Source organism: Amblyraja radiata, chromosome 7 (assembly GCF_010909765.2).
Source record: "Amblyraja radiata isolate CabotCenter1 chromosome 7, sAmbRad1.1.pri, whole genome shotgun sequence".
NCBI classification, from domain to species: Eukaryota; Metazoa; Chordata; class Chondrichthyes; order Rajiformes; family Rajidae; genus Amblyraja; species Amblyraja radiata.
In genome coordinates this window covers 76,454,662-76,479,593 of record NC_045962.1, presented here as the reverse complement: position 1 = coordinate 76,479,593, position 24,932 = coordinate 76,454,662, and the positions used below count along the sequence as shown (strand labels likewise).

The window sequence follows — 24,932 nt, the reverse complement described above, 5'->3', positions numbered from 1 at the left end:
TGAAGACATCACCATTTTGATCATCAGGTTGTTATAAAACTCGGAAGTTGCATCTCCAGCATTAGAAAGAACTTTGTAAACTGATATTGGATGTGTGAGGCAGATGAAGAATGTAACTTTGATTTCCTTTTTTCATTCTAATTAGCCCTTTCACCTCTAACATCGGCTTTGCAGAATCAAGATGATTCACACCTAATGCCATTTGTGTTGAGGAGATAATTGTCTCATTTAGAAACCGTTGTCAAATCTGTGACATCCTTTGTGTACTCTTGATGCCAATTGATGGAGACAACAATTAACAGCAAGATTCAGATTGTTATGTAGGTTTTCCAAGAAATAGAGCAAAACATACTATTTGGAAATCCTAATGGTCAACATCTGGCTCGGGGGTGAAGTTCCCACACTACCCTGAAATCCGCTGGGATTTTGGTTCCTGTGCACTCTTTAAACTTTGGAAATTGTATTTATACTGCTGTGTGACATGTTTTTGTAAAAAAAAATGTGAATTTAAAGCATTGGAGTATTAACAGAAATAACATCCAAAATTCTGGAAAATCTGCCAGTCCAGCAAAGTCTGGTGTGTGCTGGATAGTCAGTCTTGCTGCATCTTGTCTGGATGTTTAAAAAAAAAAACCCAGCCCTTTAATTAGGAGACATGTGTTTACGTGATATTCATGGAGTTATAGAGTCTTACAGCCTGGAAACGGGCCCTTCGGCCCAACTTGCCCATACCGACCAACATGTCCCATCTTCACTATTCCCACCTGTCTGCGTTTGGCCCATATCCCTCTCAACTTGTCCTATCCATGTATCCTGTCTAATTGTTTAGTTTAGTTTTTGCCCTTCGGCCCACCATCTGCACAGACCAGCGATCTCCACACTTAACACTATCCTACACACACTAGGCAGCATTTTATAGCTATGCCAAGCCAATTAACCTACAAACCTGTACTTCTTTGGAGTATGGAAGGAAACCGAAGATCTCTGAGAAGACCCAAGTGGTCAGGGGATGAACGTACAAATTCCGTACACTTCCGTACAGACAGCACCCGTAGTCGGGATCTAGCCTGGGTTTCTGGCGTTGCAATTGTTGTAAAGTTGCGATTCTACTGCACGGCCACCGTGCCGCTCTTTCGCAACATTTCTTAAATGTTGGGATTCATGTATTCAAAACTCTCCCATGGTTTATCGTCAATGATTAGGATCAAAAGTCTGCATTAAGACCGAGAGTGGAATGAGTCCTGATGCAGGATTTTGATTGAAAACATTGATCATTTCTTTCTAGGAGCTGCTGGATTTGCTGAGTTCATCCAGCAAATTGTTTTGCTCCGAGTTCCAGCATCTGCAGTGTATTTTCTCCATTTTAAATTTCAATTATTAACTGATTTCAAATTTCACAGATGGAATTTGAACTTGAATCTCTGGATCACAGGATAACCACTGCGCCTACCTGACGCTCTAAACATTGGACTAGAAATTTGTGTTCATTTGATGGGAATACCGGTCGTAGAAGAAAAAGGCTCAAACAAATTTGCAAAGACCATCAAAAATTAGCTCAGTAGCAAGAGGAGGTTGTTGAGGTAGGGACTATCCCAACATTTATGAAACAGTTAGACAGGTACATGGATAGGACGGGTTTGGAGGGATATGGGCCAAATGCAGGCATGTGGGATGAGTGTAGCTGGGATATGTTGGCTGGTGTGGGCAAGTTGGGCCGAAGGGCCTGTTTCCACGCTGTATTACTCTAGATCAGGGGTTATGGGGGAAAAGGCAGGAGAATGGGGTTAGAAGGTCGAGATAAATCAGCCATGATTGAATGGGGGAGTAGACTTGATGGGCCAAATGGTCTAATTCTGCTCTTATTACTTATGACCTTATGGCTTGCTAAATACCTGATTTTGAGACTTTTAGAGCAACTTCACATTCCAAAATTTAACAAACCAGGCAACCAATATCTCTATTCCTGTATTTGGGACATTTGCCCTTATTAACCGAGGCATTAAAGACTTGGACTTGAAGTGGCGTTTCACCTAGTGGATGTTGGGTGTTTGCAACTCACTGCCAGATAGAATTTTGGACAGAAACTGATCGCTGCATTTGTTTACACATACATATCTTATGTTCATAAATGTGCTATCTACATTTTTAATTGGAATCCCATCTTTGTAGCAACCCCTTTCCAACAATCAGGTTAAGTTTTCCACCACTTATCAAAGTTGTAAATTGAGACGAGTGCATAATATAAATCTCAAAGAAAGGTTAATTGTTTTGTGATGTACGAGAGGAATGGATATATAAAAGCAGTAAGTTTCGGTAGATTTTATTTTAAAGAGTTGACAAAACCACAGTTGGTCCTCAATAAACTGAGTATGGATAATTAAAAATTTAAAGTAAGTAGACGACAGATGAATTAAACATATTTTGCATCAATCTTCATGGTATAGGATACGGGTAACATCCCAGAACTAGCTAAAAATCAGGAATTGGAAGGGAAGGATGATATTCTTGGGGGAAATTACAATCAGGTGATTTTGCAAATTGGCACAGGAGGCTATCAAGTCTCTGATCCTGGTCGACTTAATCTTGGGGTCTTAAAAGAAGTGGCTCGCTAAATAGATGTTTAATTTTTCAATGTTGGCCAGATTCAGGGAGAATTCCACTAGGGTGAAAAATAGCAAATATAACATTTCAAAATGCGAGGGACACAAAAGCAAGAGACTTAATCTACTAGCATTTTCTCTTTCAAAGCCGTTAAGCTATAAGTTATGTACCAGTCCCATTAATGAAATTCACCGGTCATCACCGGCTCTAATCTACGAGAACCTCCAAGAACCTTCGACCTCCTGGCAGCCCACTAGGACCTCCTGCCGACCCACCTACGGCTCGAGAATTCTTGCTACTCTCCATGGCAGCTTCATTCTAGTTGCCGCTAATTTTTCAACATGTTGAAAACATGTTGAAAAATTCACGGCAACTATAATGAGGCCGCGACTAGTTCCCACATGAGGAACTCCTCACGACCATGAAGGCGATTCCCCGGCAACCATCCGCGAACATGTGGTGACCATGTGGCGACTGCATAGTCTCCTGCAATCGCCTAAAAAGTCGCCTAAGTGGGACAGGCCAATTATTGAGAGACATTATAACAAGGCACATGGGAAAAATTTAAGGTAATTGTGCAAACAGTCAAAAGGAAATAGTGTATGACCAATTTTAATAAAACATTAAGACCATCTATTGCCCAGATTTTATCATAACCAATTGGTCCAATACAGGCATTAAATAGCAAATGTGAAAATGTTTAATAATAGGGCATTTTAAATTGGAATGTTCTTGAAAGTATATCTTAATCAATAAATAAAGTAATAACTGAAGTTATAGGGATGGTGAATTTGAAGTATTTGTGTAGTATTTTGTATAATATAAATATTTCAATTATCTGAAAAGTACCCATTGTAACATTGTATGTTTAAGATCAGTTTCAAATACATGTAAATGTGATATCAATAATTCCAGAAAGTAGTGAAACCTACAGAACAGGTAATTCTGATGACTGTCATTGATCTGAAATGTCAACCGTGTCTCTCCACAGGTGCTGCTTGACTAAGCTTTAAATTTCATATTCCCAGCATCTTTTGTTTTATTTTCAAGTATACAATAGCAGAAAAAAACCAATCGAAATTGTCTCCAGATTAAATTTGAAGTAGTTCCTAAAATAACCATCAAAGCCATTACAATTAGGTATTATGAAAACAATGGTCAAGAGATTGGTGAGCTTATGCTAAAATTTGTACTTTTTTTTCAAACGGAATGCTCAAGGCACATATTTCTAATAGTTTAATGCTTAAGCAACAATTTAATTTTAAGACACAATTTTATTATTTTTTTCACTATTTAAGACACCATTAGTCTGACTGACCCGCTGAGTTACTCAAGCACTCAGCACTTTGACCATTTTAGTCTCAATGGTGTCATTAAATTTTACCCAACTGCAAAAATAATTTTGTAATATTATGGGTTTTTTTAAACGTGACTGTTTAGTGTTCCATTCTCGCCTTGGAATAGTTTTACTTTTATTTGTATCTGAAGGTAGTAATACAATTTTACCAATACATTTTAACATACTGTACCCACCATAATGTTTTGAGACAAAGGCCAATTTATTTATTTATTTATTTATTTATTTGCCTCTGCACTCCACAATTTGAGATTTGTAATCGAAAAAAATAACATGTGGTTAAAGTGCACATTGTCAGATTTTAATAAAGGCCATTTTTATACATTTTGGTTTCACCATGTCGAAATTACAGCAGTGTTTATACATAGTCCCCCCATTTCAGGGCACCATAATGTTTGGGGGACAGCAATGTCATGTAAATGAAAGTAGTCATGTTTAGTATTTTGTTACATATCCTTTGCATGCAATGATTGCTTGAAGTCTGCGATTCATGGACATGACCAGTTGCTGGGTGTCTTCTCTGGTGATGCTCTGCCAGACCTGTATTTCCACCTTCTTTAGCTTATGCATGTTTTGGGGGCTAGTCCCCTTCAGTTTTCTCTTCAGCATATAGCAAGCTCAATTGGGTTCGGATTGGGTGATTGACATGGCCACTCAAGAATTGACAATTTTTTAGCTTTGAAAAACTCCTTTGTTGCTTTAGCAGTATGTTTGGAATCATTGTCTAGCTATAGAATGAACTGCCGGCCAATGAGTTTTGAGGCATTTGTTTGAACTTGAGCAGATAGGATGTGTCTATACTTCAGAATTCATTATGGCACTACCATCAACAGTTGTATCATCAATGAAGATAAGCGAGCCAGTACCTTCAGCAGCCAGACATGCCCAGGCCATAACACCCCACCACCATGTTTCACAGATGAGCTGGTATGCTTTGTATCTTGAGTAGTTCCTCTCCTCCATACTTTGCTCTTGCCATCACTCTGATATAGGTTAATCTTTGTATCATCTGTCCACAAGACAGGTAGTTGAGGCCAGTTCATTGGCTATATTTAAGAGGGAGTTAGATGTGGCCCACTTCCATTTCTGGCACTGGAGTGAATGCAGAGATAATGTAAAAGGATAATACCTAAAATATAAATATATACATGATTAAAACAAAAGACTAGGTTATCTTGTTCTTTTTAAAAAAAAGGGATGTAAATAAAAGAGGCTTGTTTCTGAGGAAGAGCATAATTTGAGGTCATCATATACTATCCGGTAGGAACTCGTAGAAAATACTTGTTCAGAATGTGAACTCAATACCACTGGGAGTGGTTGAAGCAGATAGTATTGATGTATTTAAAACAAATGCAAAGCTCTTTGGGAGGGATGCAATTTAAGGTTGAAAGAATATCAGAGTGAAGCATAAATGCTTGGTTTGACTGTAACCTATCCCTGTGCCGTATGACCTATGTCGTTGATCCATTGGTTACCTGGGACTTTTTGCAGTAGTATTGAAGTGCTGTGAATGAATTAATGAATCAAGCTATAGACATTTTTCTGAAAGTAGTTTTTATTGCCATTGCGTCGCCTGAATTTCTCTTCTTTCCCATCAACTGAATATATAAATATTTGATCATGGATGACTTTCATAACATATTATGTGATAATATGGTCTTCTCTTGGTTATTTGCAAAAACAATGATAAACTGTTGGAGCTCTGTTAAATCAATATTTACGTGCAGTGCAGCGTTATTGCTATAAACTTCAGCATGGCTACTTTGCAGCCTAAACACAATTCGTATTTTTCTTTGTACTTGTAGGTTCAATATTTTAAAATGTAGTTTATTACCTTTTATGGAAAAATATTATATTAATTTATAAAGTTTTGCTGACTTCTGATGTACACTCATGGATGTTAAAATAAAAGTTATTTCCTTCTAAGATCAAGCCAGACTTAAATTGTGGAAATTACATGGCATGCCAACTAAGTGTTGGTATGGTTTGAGTTAAGCAATGATATATTTATGTAATCTAGGGCTGACCCCTCTGGCATGTTTATTCCAATGATGGTTTTGTTCTACCCTGAAAGGTTTCTGCACTCATTCCAGTACGATTCTTTAACCATGGGACAGAAAAATGAGAGGTGCTCTCCCACACTAGGTATGTGCCTTTTGATGCCCGCTTGCATAGGGGCTCTAAGAGGGTGGGTACCATTCAGAATGTGCAGATATTTTGAGCAGTTAAACTGTAACATATCCTGCTTTTCCATTGGGCTTCATTCAAAGGCTGTATTGCAAGAACAATAAAGTGATCCTTTCCTTTCTGGAAAGGAACAAATGTTCTGATGTATCTCAGTTAGATTGTATGCATTTATTTTCAGTCTTCTCCACAAATACTTCAATCTTATTTTTAAGCGGAAAACCCAAATTTAATGATATTAAGAATTTACCATGAAATAGAAATTCATGGTTTTAACATAACTGCACTGAAAAGCAATTGACTTTGTCAATGTGAGGATTTAACATTTTGTGCAATGGAGAATCTGAGAATACAATGTGTTCATTATATTTGGGGTGGAATGAATTTGAGATGATGGGTGTGCATGAGTGCTTAATTGGCTTCAAACGAAGTGTGTGCGCTGTGTGCCAGTTCAGCGACAACTGCATGTTTTGTTGCAACTCGGGAATGTATGCAAAGTGATTTCTCTGCATCTTTCTGCATGTAACCTGGTCCTATTATCACTCTTCAAATAGTCATCGATTTTCTAGCTCAAAGGTTCTCTGCTGAGTGTACTGTCTATTTCATTTCATGAAAACTGTAACTTAGAGCCAAGCCCAAAACTGATACAATCGTTAAAAGGTGAGACGACAAGATAAATTGGGAAGCAGTAATTAATTGATTTACATTAAACCATAAACATTGTAAAAGAGTGATGGGTTTACGGGAACAAATATAGTTTATATCAAGGTCTGAATTAGGATGTACAGATTTACGATTAGAAGGGGCAAAATGGCTGGGAGATTAAAGATAACCCAACTTTTTATACGTATTTATATATATTTCAAACAAGAGAGTAACCAGGAAGAAGGTGGGACTACTCAAGGATCAAGGGAATTTGTGCTTGGAGTCTGGGGATATAGGCGAGGTACTAAACAAATATTTCTGCATCTGTTTTCACCAAGGAGAAGGACATGGAGCACAGTGAGATGTGTGGAGAATACTGATATGCAAGGGCAGTTTGGGATTATGGAATAAGCGTTGAGGCTCTTGAAGAGCATTGGAGTAGATAAATCCCCAGGACCTGATGGGATATATCCCAGGTTATTGAGAGAGGGGAGATAATGGGGGCCTTAACAAATATATTTGTGCCTTTTCTAACCACAGGCAAAGTCCCAAAGGACAAAAGAGTAGCTATTTTTTTAATTTAAGAAAAAGTAGAGCAAATCCAGTGAGCCAGTGAGACTCGCATCAGAGGTAGGGATACTATTGGTGAGGATTCTTCGGGATAGGGTTTGCTGCCATTTGGAAAAGAATGGATTAGTGAGGGACCGTCAGCATGGCTTTGTGCATGTCAGGTTATGTCTTACTAACTTGATAGATTTTTTGAGGAGGTGTCAGTGATGATCGATGAGGCATGTTGTCTACATGGAATTTGGTAAGGCATTTGATAAAATCCGCAATGTTAGGCTGATCCAGCAAATTAAGATGTATGGTGTTAACAATGACTTGAACGTATTGAATCCGAACTGTGTTACCGATAAAGACAGAGGGTTGTGGTGGAAGGATAATATTCAGGCTGGAGGTCTGTGACCTGTGGAGTTCCGTAGGGATCTGTGCTGGGATCTTTGATATACATAAATGAACGTAAATGTGGACAGACACAAAATCTAGAGTAACTCAGCGGGCCAGGCAGCATATCTGGAGAGAAGGAATGGGTGACGTTATGGGTCGAGACCCTTCTTCAGATCAGTCTGAAGAAGGGGCTTGACCCGAAATGTCACTCATTTCTTCTCTCCAGAGATACTGCCTGGCCCGCTGAGTTACTCTGGCATTTTGCATCTATCTTCATTTTAAACCAGCACCTGTAGTTCTTTCCTACACAAGTAAATGTGGACAGGTTGGTTAGTAAGTTTGTAGATGGCACCAAGATTTCCAGGGTCGGCTGTCAAGGTATACAGCAGGATATAGATCAGCTATAGAAAATGGTTGAGAATTGGCAGGTGGCATTTAATCCTAACAAGTGTGGCGTGTTGTTTTTTGGAACGCCAAATGTATGGGGAAAATATACAATTCATGACATACCCCTTAACAGCATTGATGTACAGAGGGATCTTGGGGTCCAAGTCTAATACTCCCAGAAAATGGCAACACAAGTAGCTAGAGTGGTAAAGAAGGCATTTATACTTGTTTTTATAGGTCGGGACATTAAGTATGAGTCACTTTGATTGTTTTCTCTGGAATGCCAGAGGTTGCAGGGAGACCTGATAGAAGTAAATACAATTGTGGCTTGGGTAGGGTAGACAGTCAGAACCTTTTTTCCAAGGATGGAAAAATTAAACACTAGAGGACATTGCTTTAAGGTGAGAGGACCAAAGTTTAAAGGAAAAGTACAGGGAACATTTTTTATACAGAGGGCGGTGAGTGCCTGGAACGCATTGAGGCAGATACGATAGTTGTATTTGAGTCTTTTGAATGGGAATATGGATGTGCAGTGAGTAGAGGGATATAGATTATGTGCAGATAGATAAGAAATGGTGTAGGCATCTTGATCGGCACCGACATTGTGGGCTGAAGGGCCTGTTGTGCTGTACTGTATGTTCTATCATATATACGAATCATTTGCTGAGTGCAAAGAAATCCAAGGTCTGAGGTTAAATGTTTAACCCACCACAAAAAGTAATTAAAGCAGTAGGACTAAAATAATTCTTAGATTTACACTGTTTTTACTCTAAAATGGATTGTATTTACTGGCGGATTAGCCTTGAAAAACTTTAATGGGTTATTTCAGGGCAGCTACAGAACAGCCTATTTAGCATCAGTTAAGAATTTAATTTACATTCAACGAGGGCGTTGAGGGCCAATACAGGGCACCCCTCCTTTTATGTGTTTGATTTATGTGTTTTTGTAATAAATACCAAAGTGATTAATACCAAACCCTAATTTACTAGCTGTGTTTTTGGAGTGCCCAAATGTACACCTTTTTAAATGTTTAATTTATGCATTTACATTACGTGCTGCTTTTCGGAATATAGTCCCCACGTAAAACTCACGTTGCCTGTACCTGAGTAATTTGACAGACACAATAGTCACATCACTGTAGATCTATTGGTTAATTTAGTGTAATCTTTTAAATGTTTAAAAAAACTGACTTGGCAGAAGACAAAAAGTAGGCCTTGGAATTGGAAGCAATTTTCATTAGTTAATTAAGTGTTGTGTCACAGGGAACTTTGGAATAGACTCTGAACAATGAAATGAGCTGTAGCCCCAATATTTCCCTTTTTGTTTGTACTGGCTTGCAGAATAACAAATTCTACATGCAGGTTGCAGATGACACTGCGCTGTGGAAATGAAGCGAGAATTTGCCTGGTGGCAAGTTAAATGAATGTAGAAAAACCGACAGATGGTGTTCAGTGCGGGGAGATTAGGTCATCCACTTGATAAATCAGTCTTCTAAATGGTAAAATACTCCCAAATGTGAAAGAGCAAATTATGTCCCTGTACATAAGCCACTTAAACTAATGGTTCGTTCATTCATTAAAAGCAAACAACTGCAAATGCTGAAATGTGAAAGGAAAAAAAACCAATCCTGCAAATACTTAGCTGATAGAGCGAAATCTGTGGAGAGCAGAACCAGTCAACAATCTGCAATTGAAAATCAAAAAAAACTGCAGATGTTGGAAAAATAAAACAAAAACAAAATGCTCGGCAGGTTAGTCTGCATCCATGGTAAGTGAAGCAGAATAAATATTTGGACCAGTGCTACTCATGGGTGCATCCACTTTTATGCAGGAATGGGCTCTCTAAAAACATAGGGTAAGTACTGTAGTTCTAACTTAAGAGACATCTGTTGGTGAGGCACAGTGATAAAGTTGTCAGAGTGCCTTAAAGTGACAGAGATCAGAGTTTGATCCTGACTGTGGGTGCTGTCTACATGGAGCGAGTATGTTCTCCCTGTGACCAAGTGGGTTTTCCCCGGTTTCTTTCCATACTCCAAAGAAGTACAGGTTTGTAGGTTATATCGAAGATGGACACAAAAAGCTGGAGTAACTCAGCAGATCAGACCGTATCGCTGTATCTCTAAACTAAATTAAAGCTTTGGTGGGTTCGGAGTACTGCTCAGTTATGAATTCTGCTCAATTTTGAGCATGATTCTGGGAAAAATTGTTGTTCTGAAATGATAAGCAGTTTAATTTCATCAGAATCCTGAAACTTAAATTTGGGGTAGGTTGCAGACAAGTTTGTGCCAACTTGATTTTAAAGGATGGTTGGGGTGTTGGGCAGCAGTGTGTTTCCCTAGTATAGGTACAGTTTCAATAAGGCAGATGCAGAAATAAATTATTTTCCCTTACTGCAGATATGAGAACAAGGATTTGAGATCTTAACATTAGAACATCTGGAAATGAATTTGGAAACCCTTTTTTTTCCTCCTGCATGTTTGTGGAAACATGGAACTCTTCCAAAAAAATCAGTAATTTCACATTGTCTTTTTACATCTGTTCTAACATTCTTTGATTCAGAATCATAATATTCCTAATGCCTAATCCATAACTTCAAACTTGTACGAGCTTAATTCTGATTGGTCATCTGCTATTCAACATCGAACGGGGCATCTATACCGCATGCAGATAATTTAACAATTTGAACCAGCATACTGTTACCAGGTTAATGTCCATGCAATAAGTTTTCTGTAGAAGTGAACAAATGCTTGGATTTTGATTCACCAGCAAAATGATACTGGCCTCTGATCTGGAGCCTTGAGATCTCATTAAGATGGATTTCTAATAGAATTGCTGGTTGATATTTTCAAAAAAAAAACATGTAGTCAGCGAGAATATCACATTGTTTGTGCAGTTGGCCTGGGATTTGCCACCGTTTCTTAGCTCGTGGTAGTAAATTTCAAGATTTCTCTGCAACCCAAGTCCTGATGTTACTGGTGATAACAAGGAACTGCAGATGCGTGTTTACAAAAAAACTCAAAGTATCTCATCAAGTCGCCCATCCGTGTTCTCCAGGATGTTGCCTGTCCCACTGTGTTACATCAGCACTTGGTCGTCTTTTTCCTGAAGTTATTTACCACATGCACATACTGTTCTGCCTATGGAATCTTCATGGAGTCCAATGTCTGAGCAGCAGCCAACTTGTGCATCAGTTGTAAATTATGGCACCATTGACTCTTTGGAGTACATGTCCATGCAAATAAGCAAAGTTTCGTGCCGAAACCCTTCATCAGTCTAAAGAAGGGTTTCGGTCTGAAGAAGGGTTTCGGCCTGAAACGTTGCCTATTTCCTTTGCTCCATAGATGCTGCTGCACCCGCTGAGTTTCTCCAGCATTTTTGTCTACCTTCGATTTTCCAGCATCTGCAGTTCCTTCTTAAACATTTTTAACAGTGAGGTTGAGGTAGAGGCGTTGCTTTTCCCAGCAGATTCCATACTTGTAATTAGCCTGTTAAAAATGTAATTGCAACATGTAGAAGTTGAAAGTTGATGTATTTTGTAGTTGGAATAACTGAAGTTCTGAAGATGTAAGTAGTGCTTGAGTGTTTTGCCACATAAGCATAATTAGGCCATTTGGCCCATCGAGTGTACTCTGCCATTCAACGCTCCTGCCCACCCCCCCCCCCCCCCCCCCCTCTCAAATCCTTCTAAACTCTTGCGAGTATGGGACCAGAACCATCAGACACTCATCATACGTTAACCCAATCACCCCTGGGATCATTCTCATAAACCATCTTTGGACCCTTTCCAACGCCCGCACATCCTTCAGATATGGGGCCCCAAACTGCTCTGAATACTCAAAACTATTACGGATAGGGGGCATTAAATAATAATCTAGGCAGTGGTGACCTTGTTTGAAAAGGGTAAAACTAATAGTGCACCTTGTGGGGGAGCAGGGAGCTGTTAAAACAATGATTGGATTTCTGTATTTGTGTATAAAATCTTCAGAAGATGCTATAATTTTCAGGTGTGGTAAAGCCTGTAGTTTTGCTATCATTGCATTTGAGGAAACTGGCCTGTATAATCTTGCAGTATGATTATATTATTGGCCTCTTTATTCAATACATTCTGAGAATGAAATTGTAGCCTGAAGTTTTCATTTTAAACAAGGCCAACAAAGGATAGATTTCATTGAAACAAGTAATTATAGATGCTGGTTTACAAAAGCCAGTGCTGGAGTAGCTCAGCGGGTCAGACAGCATCTCAGCAGAACGTGGATAGGTGATGTTTCGATTTCTTCAAACTGATTATGAGAGAGGGGGAGGGCTTGAAGAGAGGAGGGGCAGGACAAAGCCTGGCAGGTAATAAGTCAACACAAGTGAGGAGGGTTTTTGATAGACAGATGGTTGGACAAATGCCAGAGATGAAAAGACAGAAGGTGTAAGACAAAAAGATTGAAGAGATATGGATTTTGTGTTGGAAAGTGGCATTGCAGCAATTAAATGTTGGTTTTATTGAATGGCTGAGCCAATGTGGAGCTGTGTGTCCTATTTCTGTTTATTTATCTAAATTACTGCAGTGCCTCTTATAGATAAAATACCTGTACACATTAAATAGTTGGACCTAGGAGATTTTGTAGGGATACTTATGCCAACCCGGCCCTTCTTTGCACTCTTCCCAGTTAACTGTACTTAACTTTGTTGCCTTACCAACAAGGGTGGGACAGGCAGGTGAAAAGGGTATTTGGCATGCTTGTCTTAATTGGTCAAGGTATTGAGTACATGTAGGTACACAAAATTGCTGGGGAAACTCAGCGGGTGCAGCAGCATCTATGGAGCGAAGGAAATAGGCGACGTTTCGGGCCGAAACCCTTCTTCAGACATGAGATGGGTTGTCATATTACAGCTGTACAAGACATTGGTAAGGCACATTTTGAGTACAGTTCTGGTCCACCTTCTATTGAACGGATGTCGTCATTAACCTGAGAAAGGTGCAAAGAAGATTTGAGTATGTTTGCAGGGGTGGGTTTGCATTATAAGGAGAGGTTGAATAAGCTGGGTTATTTTTCCCAAGAGCATCAGAGGCTGAGAGTGGACCGATATAAATTTATGAGGGTTGTAAATTAGATGAATCGCCACAGCTTTTTTTCCAGTGCAGGGGAGTCAAAAACAAGATTTAAGGTTTAAAGTGAGAGGGAAAAGATTTGAGGCCTGGTAGTGGGGGGGGGGGGGGGTGGGGTGGGGGGGGGGGGGGGTGTGGGGGGGGGGGGGGGGGGGGGTGGGTGGGGTGGGGGGGGGGTGGGGGGGGTGGGGTGGGTGGGGGGGGGGGGGGGGGTGGGGGCAGCAGGGGCCTTGTTTCCTTATTGCATTCCACTATGACTCTCACTCTATTACGGCTATACTCTGTCAGTGGTGGAGGAGGAAAATGCTTGCCCGAGTTGATAAGATGCCAATCAAATAAATTTCTTGCCCTAATTGTTAAGGGACTGGTTGATTTGCAGCTGCACTTAAGTGGAGAATATTTTGTTAGACTCCAGATAATGCTGAAGTGTGGAATCAGGAAGAGTAGTGTTAAAGATGTTTGACTTGCTCTAATGGGCACAGTATTAATGTGACTAATCCAGTGAAATTTCTGTCGAAGGTAACTTTCAAGATATTTGAAACTTGGATGCCAAAGGGAGATGGTTTGGTGCACTGTGATCAGAGATGACCATTGACTGTTATGCACAATTCATTCTGCATGTTACACAAGCTTTAATGCATGCAGGAATGGAACTGTTCTATCCAAGAAATTGTCTGGGGAGCTGGATATTATGCAAAAAAATACTTCTGATCGTGTGAACAAGAGAAAGTTAATGCAGATTTTTAAAAAGTAATTTTTAAAGCAATTTTTTGACTTCCAGGTACATGATTGGTTTCTGATATTGTGCTCCAAAATTGTGCGATGATTGACTTGATCATAATTTTTTTTTACAGGACCTTAGTGATGCAGGACTTCACATGCGCTAGTCACAATACAAAAATGAATTTTGCTTCTGACCATTTTTGATACTAAAATGTTGTATGCATTGCCCAATTAATGTATAGCTAGTAAATTACATCCCAAGTTTGTATTTGATTGTACACTACCTTTTTCATAACATTAGTTTTATTTGGACACATTAAGATTTGGTTATCAAAATTTGAATTTAATTCATTTACAATTGAACAATGGAAATTCTATTCAAAACATTTATTTGTATCTGTTATAAACAATGCTAGAAATTCTCAGTGGGTCAGGTAGCATCTATGGAGAGTGGATGTTTGATCTTTCATTGGACCTCTACAGTGCTTTCCAGGTGAAATAAGGCTTCACTTGTATTACTTCCAATTTAACATGCTGTATTTTGTTGAAAACTGTACAGCACTTTAAAAGCCAAACTCTGTTGAATCTGCAAGGATCGCCCTGAACATTCTATTGCCTGTCCCGTCAATGCTTTATTCTACTCCTACTCAAAACTTGTCTTTTGCCTAATGCTCTTAAATCTAAGAACAACTCATCTTCCAACTTGGTATGTTGCTATCCCCAGGACTAGACACTGAACTCAACAATTTCAGACAACTAGCCTTTCCAGTTTGTATCCTCAATGGCCAATTCTAATAAGGACATAAGACATAGGAGCAGAATTAGGCCATTTGGCCCATCGGGTCTGCTCCGTAATTCGATCATGGCTGATCTACTTTCTCCCTCAGAACCTATCGATCTCTGCTTTAAAAGTCACCAATCTATAAAATCAATTTGGTTTGATATTTGTGTGACCCCAGTCTTTCCAGCGTTATTTTATTTTAGATTCTTTGGTAGACAAAAATAACTTGCTGCTCTGCAGTCCTGGCCTGTAATTACTCTGCAATCCACCATTAGGATTGTAATTAAAATAAAATCCAAAGACTGCACAGCAACTCTTACTTCCCTGCATAACATTGAAGGGAAATTGAGTGGGGACTGCTGAAAAGTGCTTTTAAAAAAAAAAAAGTTTTCGTGCTTTTATGAACTGCATGCCAAATTTAAAGTGATTTACACTTTAAAAAAAAATCTTAATATAAGCAAAAAAAAGCTGGCGAAATAGTGTTTTTGCCAGGATTTCCCCCCACTTCTATGTGGCAGCTGGTATTTAAAAACACAATCCACAGGACAAATGCTTATTAGACAATGTGTCAGAGATCGTGAAACTGGTAATGCACAAATGCGGATATTACCGAGTAATGTGTCAGTAGTTTTATCTTTCCTTCATTTTAAATACCTTTATTTAAAATATGTTCCTTAACCATAAGTCCTGCTGATGTCAAGTTTTTAATTACTTGCTATGTTGCCTCAATTTAACAGCATTTTAATATCTCTGTGCTCTTTGTATTGTACGTGCTGTGATAAATAACACATGCAAGAGTGTTGCAGTCCTGGTTGATGTCATCCACTTTGATAGGAAAAATATAAAAGTAGAGTTTTTTAAATGCTGAGGCATTGAAAAGTCATGTTCTAGGGGACCTGGTGTCCTTGTACATGCATCGCATCATTAGAATGCATGTAGAGTCTTTAATAAGAAAGTAAATGATATGTTGCATTTTATTCAAAGAAGATTTTACCACAAAAGTAAAGACATTTTACTCAAATTGTGTAGGGCACTGATGCGACTGCACTTGGACCAATGTGTACAAGTCTACAGTAGAGGGATTGCAATGAAGGTTGACCAGATTGATATATGGGATTGGCGTGGGTGAGGATGAGGGGGAGGCAGAGATGATTATTTCCTTGAGATTAAGCAAGATTGAATAAGCACTGCATCCCTCTTTACAGACAGGAATAGACCTGGCTCAAGACATCCAGAGGATGATAACTGAACCTGTTTTATTTAGTTTCTAACTTAACATCCTTTGAACTTGTATTTTACACAAGGATATTTTGGCACATTATATTAGTTGTAGATAAAGCTCTGAGTCAAAGTTACAAACAGTTGTATTTTAATCATTGTAAGTGGAATAAGGTGCACCTTAAACGCAAAATGGACGGCACGGTAGCGCAGTGGTAGAGTTGTTGCCTTACAGCGCCAGAAACCGGGTTCGATCCTGACTGGGAGATGTCTGTAATTGTAGATCTGTAAATTGTAAAATTGTCCCTAGTGTGTAGGATACGGGGTAATTGGCACAGACTCGGTGGCCCGAAGGGCCTGTTTCCAAACTATATCTAAACTAAACTTTGTCTGAAGAAGGGTCTCGACCCGAAACGTCCCCATTTCTTCTCTCGAAAAATACTGCCTGTCCCGCTGAGTTACTCCAGCATTCTAGAGTAGCACGCTGGCATAGCGGTAGAGCTGCTGCATTACAGCGCTAGAGATCCGGTTCGATTTTGACTCAGGGTGTCGTCGGAGTTTTTATGTTCTCCCCGTGGGTTTTCTCCGAGATCTGTATCCTCCCACACTCCAAATACGTACAGGGTTGTAGGTTAATTGGCTTGGTATAAAAATGTAAAATTGTCCCTAGTGTGTGTGGGGTAGTGTTAATGTGCAGGGATCACTGGTTGGTGCGGATTTGATGGGCCGAAGGGCCTGTTTCCGCGCTGTATTTCTAAACTGAACTAAATAAATTTACCCCGTCTATGCTTCTCAATGTTAGACTTCTCTGTCAGTGAAAACAATCCAAGTTTGTTTATGTGCTATTGGAATATACGGTGTCAGGGGTTATGGGGAGAAGGCAGGAGAATGGGGTGGAGAGGGAAAGATGGATCAGTCATAATTGAATGGCGGAGTGCCACCATTCACTGCCTGCCATGCTTTGTTCTTCCTCGCCCATTTTTCAGCTTTCTTCTCCCCACCAATAATCAGTCTGAAGCGTGCCGACCTGAAACATCAGCTATTAAGCAGCATCTCTGGAGAAAAAGAATAGCTGATGTTTCAGGTCGGCACGCTTCAGACTGATTATTGGTGGGGAGAAGAAAGCTGAAAAATGGGCGAGGAAGGACAAAGCATGGCAGGCAATAAATGTGTCAACACGGGTGAAGGGGATTTTTTGACAGGCAGATGTTGAAACAAAAACAGTTCAACGTTCACATCACTGGATTGTCAGCTACCCAAGTGAAATGAGGTGCTGTTCCTCCAGTTTGCAAGTGGCCTCACTCTGGCTGTGAAGGAGACTCGGGACAGAATGGCCAGTACTGCTCCATTGTGTACTTGTATGTCCAGGTTTGATAGGCGTCTGTACAGAATTAGGGTGGCAGGTGCATGGATCAAGCTGCTGGAGGAGGTAGTTGAGGCAGGGACTAATGCTACGTTTAAAAAGCATTTCGACGTACATGGAAAGGATAGGTTTAGAGGGATATGGGCCAAACGCAGGCAGGTAGGACTAGTGTAGATGGGACATGTTGTTCGATGTGGGCAAGTTGGGCCAAAGAGCCTGTTTTCACGCTATAAAATTTAACCTGAGATGAGTACATGTTTAGGATGCAGAAAACTTTTCATGAACATGTTCTCCAATGAGTATATTCTGCTTAAGAATGTTTAAGAAAGAACAGATGCTGGAAAAATTGACGGTAAACATAAAATGCTGGAGAAACTCAGCGGGTGAGGCAGCATCTATGGAGAGAAGGAATTGGCAATGTTTCGGGTCGAGACCCTTCTTCAGACTGATGTCAGGGTGGGTGAGGGGGGTGGGAAAAGAAAGGAAGTAGGCGGAGACAGTAGGATGTGGGAGAACTGGGAAGGGGGAGGGAAAGAAGGGAGATCCAAGCGCTGTCTAAAATTAGAAAAGTCAATGTTCATACCGCTGGGGTGTAAACTACCCAAGCAAAATATGAGGTGCTGTTCCTTCAATTTGGGCTGGGCCTCACTCTGGCAATGGAGGAGGCCCAGGACAGGTTAAGATGGACTGAGCGGAGGAGTTCAGCGAAGTGATCGCCGAGCCTGCGCTTGGTTTCGCCGATGTAGAGAGCAAGACAGTGTCAGAGGGAATTGTGTCAACTCCAGACAGATTTGCACCAACTGCTCCTTTTGTAGTTGAGAGGGGTGGATGTGAGGGCAGAACCTAGAGAGTTGAAGGGCTGGCAAGCTCGGCTCATTACCTCTGAATCCTCCAAAATCATCTTCCGATCCAGGGTCCGCCACGTGGAGCAGGATGAGATGTGATCACGCTTCTTCTTCCAGAAGGTCCACAGGGGGAGCTCAGTGATGAACAGCCTTAGGGAGGAGGATGGCTCGGTAACATCATTGCAGACGGATATGCTGAGGATCTGCACATCCTTTTATACAGATTTGTATGACAGAAAGGCCACAGACAGCACTGCCTCCCAGAACTTCCTGTCCTCTGTCATGGAGGTCTTGGAGGACAGCAAGCAGGGCAGTCTGGACCAACCACTGACCCTAGAGGAGCTGACTGGCTCCATCCGTTCCTTTGACTTGAGTAAAACTCCCGGAAGCGATGGCTTACCGGCCGAGTTGTATTCGGCTCTGTGGGACTGGGTGGGACGGAACCTGCTAGAAGTGTACAACGACATGCTCCTAGCCGACAGCATGTCAGACTCTATGAGGAAGGGCAGCATCACCCTAATCTACAAGCAGAAGGGGAGATGAAGGATATAAGGAATTGGAGACCCATCACATTGTTGAATGTAGATTATAAGATCCTGTCTAGGGCCATCGCTAACCGGTTAAAGTCTGCTCTGGGACGGGTGATCCCAGGACCAAACCTGTGCTGCACCTGGCAGGAAAATCTCAGCTTGGCCCTGCTGAGAGATACCATTGCCCACGTGCAGGACAGAGTGGTGGATGCCTATCTAGTCTGCTTGGACCAGGAGAAGGCCTTCGACAGGATATCGCACACGTACCTGAGGGATGTGCTCTCCAAAATGGGCTTTGGGGAGGGAATCAGAAATTGGATCCAACTGCTCTACACCGATATCTGCAGTGCAGTCCAAATCAATGGGTGGGAATCAGACAGCTTCCCCGTCAGGTCTGGAGTCAGGCAGGGTTGCCCTCTCTCCCGTGTCTTGTTCGTCTGTTGTATTGAACCTTTTGCCGAGTCCATCAGGAAGGACGCGAGCGTAAGAGGAGTGACATTGCCAGACAGTGGGGGCACTCAGGTCAAAACCTCCCTGTACATGGACGATGTCGCTGTCTTCTGCTCGGATCCAGGGTCGGTCCGCAGATTGATTAGTGTCTGCGACCAGTTTGAGACTGCCACGGGAGCCAGGGTGAGCCGCAGGAAGAGCGAGGCCATGCTCTTTGGCAACTGGCCCGACCGATCTTCCGTCCCCTTCACCATCAAGCCTGACTTCTTGAAGGTGCTGGGGATGTGGATTAGTGGGGCTGAGGCATGTGACAAGAATTGGCTGGAGCAGATAGCCAAGGTGGGGAAGAAGCTGGAGCTGTGGAAGCAACGCTCCCTCTCCATAACGGGGAAAATTTGGTCATCAGGTGTAAGGTGCTTTCGGGACTGCTGTACTTGGTGCAAGTGTGGCCTGTCCCTCCCTCCTACGCCACAGGGATCACCCGGGCCATCTTCCAGTTCATCTGGGGGTCGAGGGTAGACCGGGTGCGACGGGCCACAATGTACAAGTCAGCAGACAACGGGGGTAAAAGCGTGCCCAACGTCGCTCTCACCCTGATGGCCACCTTCGTGTGTGGCTGCATCAGGTGGAGCGTAGAGCCAAGGCACATGGGCACCAAGTGTCACTACCTGGTGAAGTTGTACCTGATCCCCGGTATTGCGAAGGATGGGCCTGGCACAGATGCCACGCAATGTGCCAGTCAGCTGGCCATTACCGCACCATCTGTCGTTCGTGGAAAAGTTCTTCCGGACCAACACCTTTGACCACAAGTCCATCGGGCAGTGGTCTGCACAGAACGTCCTGCAGGCACTGCAGTGAAATGACTCCATGGATCCTGTGGCGTGGTTCCCAGAACTGACTGCCCAGCTTGTCTGGCAAAATGCCTCATCGCCAGAACTCACCAACAAGCACCAAGACCTGGCTTGGCTGGCGGTGAGGGGAGCCCTCCCAGTCAGATCCTTCCTGCACCATCAGAACCTTACTACCTGCGCACGCTGCCCTCGGGGCGGCTGCTATGGAGAGGAGACTGTTTCCCACCTCTTTGCAGAGTGTGGATTCGCAAAGAGAGTCTGGAGAGGTCTGCAAGGGTCCCTGTCACGGTTTATTCCGAACAGCTCCGTCACAGAGGACTGTAATTTACGGTCTGTTCCCAGGGACGCATTCAGAGACTGACATCGAGTGCTGCTGGAGGGTCATCAACTCGGTGAAATACGCTCTTTGGTCTGCCTGAGCGTTGTTCACCTCCCAGTGGAGCGAGATGTCCGTCGGGGAATGTTGCTGACTGGCCCGCTGCAGACTGCAGGAGTACGTGCTGAGGGACACACTGAAGCTCGCAGCCAACGCCAAGGCTCAGTGGGGGAGGACCACAGTCTAGGGTCCTTCTGCCGCTGGACATGGGGGCGGGGGGGAAAGGGTGTAGTGGAGACGCCCCTCAAAATAAGGGAAGGGATTCCATGACAGTGGGCCACATGAGTGGCAAGGGTGGGGGATAAATTTGGGAAATTTGAGCAATGTATGTAGACTGTATTGAATATTTGGTATAGTCTCCGAAAATGTTGGATGAATTTTTTGCACGGATCATGTATTGTATATATTTATTACCTGAATAAAGTCTATTTTGAAATATTTAAAAAAAAAAGAAGAGTTGACACCTGGTCTCAATGTGCACCACAGCAAATGCAATACTTGAGCAATTCAGTCTGAAGCGGGTCTCGTCCCAAAACGTCACCCATTCCTTCTCTCCGGAGATGCTGCCTGAGTTACTTCAGCTTTTTGTCTATCTTAAGCAATACTTTGGTGCTTTCTTAGATCAGAAAATGTTTGTATAAAGGATGGATGATTTTGCCTGTTGTCTGTAAATTAGTGATTGGATCGCTAATTTTCACTCATTTTGAGATTTTACGTAGCAGGGATAAGGAAAGATCTCTATTTTGTGTAAATAGGATCTGTTGACCTACACACATTCTGTAATATAACCAAAATGTACTTATATTTTGTGCATGAAAACTAGCATAAACTGCCATCCATACAATATTTTGCATGGAAGCAGGTAATGTTGCGTCAATGTAAATAAAACTTGAATTTATTTATATTTTAGAAAACTAAAAATCTAAAAAATGACACTGCACTGCACCGCACCCTAAAATTGGAAAATAGAAATTTCACAATTCCAGTTTCAAGTGATTTCAATGGCAGAAGACCTAGATTACCTTAAGCTTTGATTAAACAGCAATTTCTGTGTGCAAATTTATGAAATGACAGAACAAATGTGAGAGTTTAAATATTTTTCAAGTTAAATTCACAGCGAGCATAGACAGCGTTGCATTCAGCTAAGTGTGATGCATCATTGCCACTTGGGCTACTCCATTTAATCTTGCAGGAAGTGGTGTTCAGGCCATGCCAATGTTGTCTAGAGGTTGTCAGAGCTTCCAGTTTAGTCCGGAAGTGTCTCTTGAGTTCGCAGATAACATTGTGTAGGTCTTGCATGGATTTGTATGATTCTGGTTCACCTGACTTGAATGCTGCATGTCGGGTGTGTTGTGGATACCTTGAACGGCACCCTGTCTGCCGAGCTTAAGTACTCTCAAAGTGACTCCTTTGCCTCCCTTGACCAGCTCTGTACAATCCTCTTTGCCAGAGCTATGATCTTCAGTTGCTGCCTTTATGCAGGAAGAAGGAGCAAAGTATTTTGGATGAGAATTGGAGGGATGAGCATGTCTAATAGACATCTGGAGTAACAGTGGTTGGGTATTTGATGCTGCCGGAGATGTGTTAATGGTAGTTTGGAAGTTGCTTCTTTATACTGTACTTGGTGAGGTCTTTGGCAATAATGGAGAATGCATAGGGTACACTGGTGTTTTACCAATGAATATAGTTCCTCCAGTGCTAACCGATCGTCTGCCTGGGTCGGATGTAGACTGCAGCAATGAGAGTTCAGATTAATTCCTTCGGCAGGTGGAAGGGATGGCACTTAACTGCTAGATATTCTAGTGGAGGGGACCAGGGGTAGGACAAGACCACACGTCCAGGCACGTAGAAGAGTTTACCATGAGGTAGGTGTTCCTTGTCTCTTTTCCCCATCATGCCATCGGTTTATGCGATGATCAAAAGAACCTTTGGACTGGAGGGCTGTGTCTGAAGATTGGGGTTAAGCCATATCCCTGTGAACCAATATGCATCATTCCATTATTGCTACTATTTAGCTGTTCTGTTTGAGCAGTAAGTGAACATTCTTTCACTGGCCAGTGCTCATTTTAAGTTGAACTTATTACCGTATGGAATATTAACAAAGCTGTTACTGTTTGAGTATAATGGTGTTGAGCAAAGGGAACCGTTCCATCAAATGTGCCAGTGTTTTTTGTTGGACTGACTTGAAAGTATTTGCGCTTCAATTAAAATAAAAAAATCTGAGCATATGGAAGCTGTTTCATAATTGTGATTGAAAGAAGAGCCTATAGAATCTTGTGATAATATAACCTTGTATTGACTTCAGTTGCTTTTAAAGATTACATTTAATAGACATTTGGACAGGTACGTGGTTAGGAATCATTTTGGGCATTAGTGGGGTGGGCTGGTGGTGTAGATATGGACAAAATGTAGCAACCGGGACTAACGACTAACTTAGATGGGGCATCTAACTTGTGGACGACAGATGGCACAATGGGCTAAGTGTTCGGCTGGCGACCGGAAGGTGGCCGGTTCGAATCCCGCTTGGAGTGCATACTGTCGTTGTGTCCTTGGGCAAGACACTTCACCCACCTTTGCCTGTGTGTGAATGTGTGTGAATGTGTGTGAGTGATTGGTGGTGGTCGGAGGGGCCGTAGGCGCAGAATGGCAGCCACGCTTCCGTCAATCTGCCCCAGGGCAGCTGTGGCTACAGAAATAGCTTACCACCACCGAGTGTGACTGAGGAGTGAATGAATAATGCAATGTAAAGCGCCTTGAGTATTAGAAAGGCGCTATATAAATCCCATCCATTATTATTATTATTATTATCTTAGTTGACATGGACGAATTAGGCTGTAGGGCTTGATTTCATGCTGTGCCACTTCTTCTGTCATTTAAGCATTAAATAATGAAAAGTGGAAATGGTACTTTTGAAGTCTCCATTTCAAAGATATGTTAAACAAATTAGCTCTTTGTGGTGCTTGTATACCTGCATTATTGAAGGACTAACCATTCCTACCTTTCTATCCTATTCTCTCATCCAAAGGATAGGGTTCCCTTTACCCTTTACACTTGACAGCCTCCACATTTGAAAGTGTCCTCTGACTTGTGGACATAATAATAATGGATGGGATTTATATAGCGCCTTTCTAATACTCAAGGCGCTTTACATCGCATTATTCATTCACTCCTCAGTCACACTCGGTGGTGGTAAGCTACTTCTGTAGCCACAGCTGACCTGGGGCAGACTGACGGAAGCGTGGCTGCCAATCTGCGCCTACGGCCCCTCCGACCACCACCAATCACTCACACACATTCACACACAGGCAAAGGTGGGTGAAGTGTCTTGCCCAAGGACACAACGACAGTATGCACTCCAAGCAGGATTCGAACCGGCTACCTTCCGGTTGCCAGCCGAACACTTAGCCCATTGTGCCATCTGTCGTCCCAATCTTCTCTTCATATCTTCTCTTCTCCCTTCTCCCCAGGCATTCTAAAGGAACCTTTTAACTCTGACGCTCCTGGGTTCAGTCTTCCACCACCTCCAGCATCTACTCCCCTGCTCAATCCTTCTTACCATGGAACCAGGGGAGATGTAGCATATCTTCCCTTTCCATAATCCATTGACCCAATGTATCTTCCAAGCAGAGCAGTAATTTGCTTTAGTGTTTTGCATCATGTGCCCAGGTGTAATGACGTCTACATTGGGGAAACGAAACCCAACTGGATGACCCAACTGGACACTCTTTTAGGAAGGCGATGAGAGATTTCTTTAGTCAGAGGGTGGTGAATCTGTGGAATTCTTTGCCATAGAAGGCTGTGGAGGCCAAGTCAGTGGATATTTTTAAGGCAGCATTCTTGACTAGTCCAGGTGTCAGAGGTTATGGGGAGAAGGCAGGAGAATGAGGTTTAGGAGGGAGAGAAAGATCAGCCATGATTGAATAATGGAGTGGACGATGGGCCGAATGGCCTAATTCTACAGTCACTTATGACCATTTTGTAAAACAGTTTTCTTCCTCACTTTATAACACTTATCAGAATTGAAGTCCATCCATCCGTCATCTTAGACAAACATTCAAGTATTAGTTCCTAATTTGCTCCAATTATGTTATTTCAAGAGACTGGGGTTTTACGACACTTTTGCACTAAATTGTTTTGGATTATTACATAGCTGATTTAACGTTAAGTTAATTCGATAGATCCTGTTTCCAGAGTAGTTATATGCAGTGCAGAAGTGGATATGACTTTGAAAGCTTAGCAGTCAAATAAGAGACATAAGTATGTATTGGAAGGAACTGCGGACAGAGAGACTGAAAAAGAGTCTTGGTCCAAAACGTCACTCATTCCTCATCTCCAGAGATGCTGCATGTCCCATTAAGACTAAAGAAAGGTCTCAACACAAATTGTCACCTGTCCATTCACTCCACAGCTGCTGCCTGACCCGCTAAGTTCCTCCAGCAGTTTTTTGGGTTTTGCTCAAGCTTGCAAAATAATTGTTATTATGTTTTTTTGATTCAATCATTACACATAACATTTAGGAACACTTTCAGTTTTGCTCGTTTCCTTTTTGCCGCGCTGACATTTAGTTGCAATGTAC

General features: G+C 41.9%; 1 protein-coding gene across 6 annotated transcripts in view; it reads left to right on the top strand.

The window, feature by feature from the left end:
• The window catches only part of ptpn4 (protein tyrosine phosphatase non-receptor type 4), a 163,485-nt gene that overhangs the window by 23,751 nt on the left and 114,802 nt on the right, over positions 1–24,932 (top strand). For 5 of the 6 annotated variants that reach the window (XM_033024838.1, XM_033024837.1, XM_033024836.1 and 2 more), the window contains exon 2: positions 6,033–6,103. The exons of the other annotated variant lie outside the window; for it this stretch is intronic. In XM_033024838.1, the coding sequence (XP_032880729.1) occupies positions 6,067–6,103 (37 nt within the window). In that variant the 5' untranslated portion in view covers positions 6,033–6,066. The remainder of the gene's footprint in view (positions 1–6,032; positions 6,104–24,932) is intronic. 6 annotated transcript variants of the gene reach the window in all.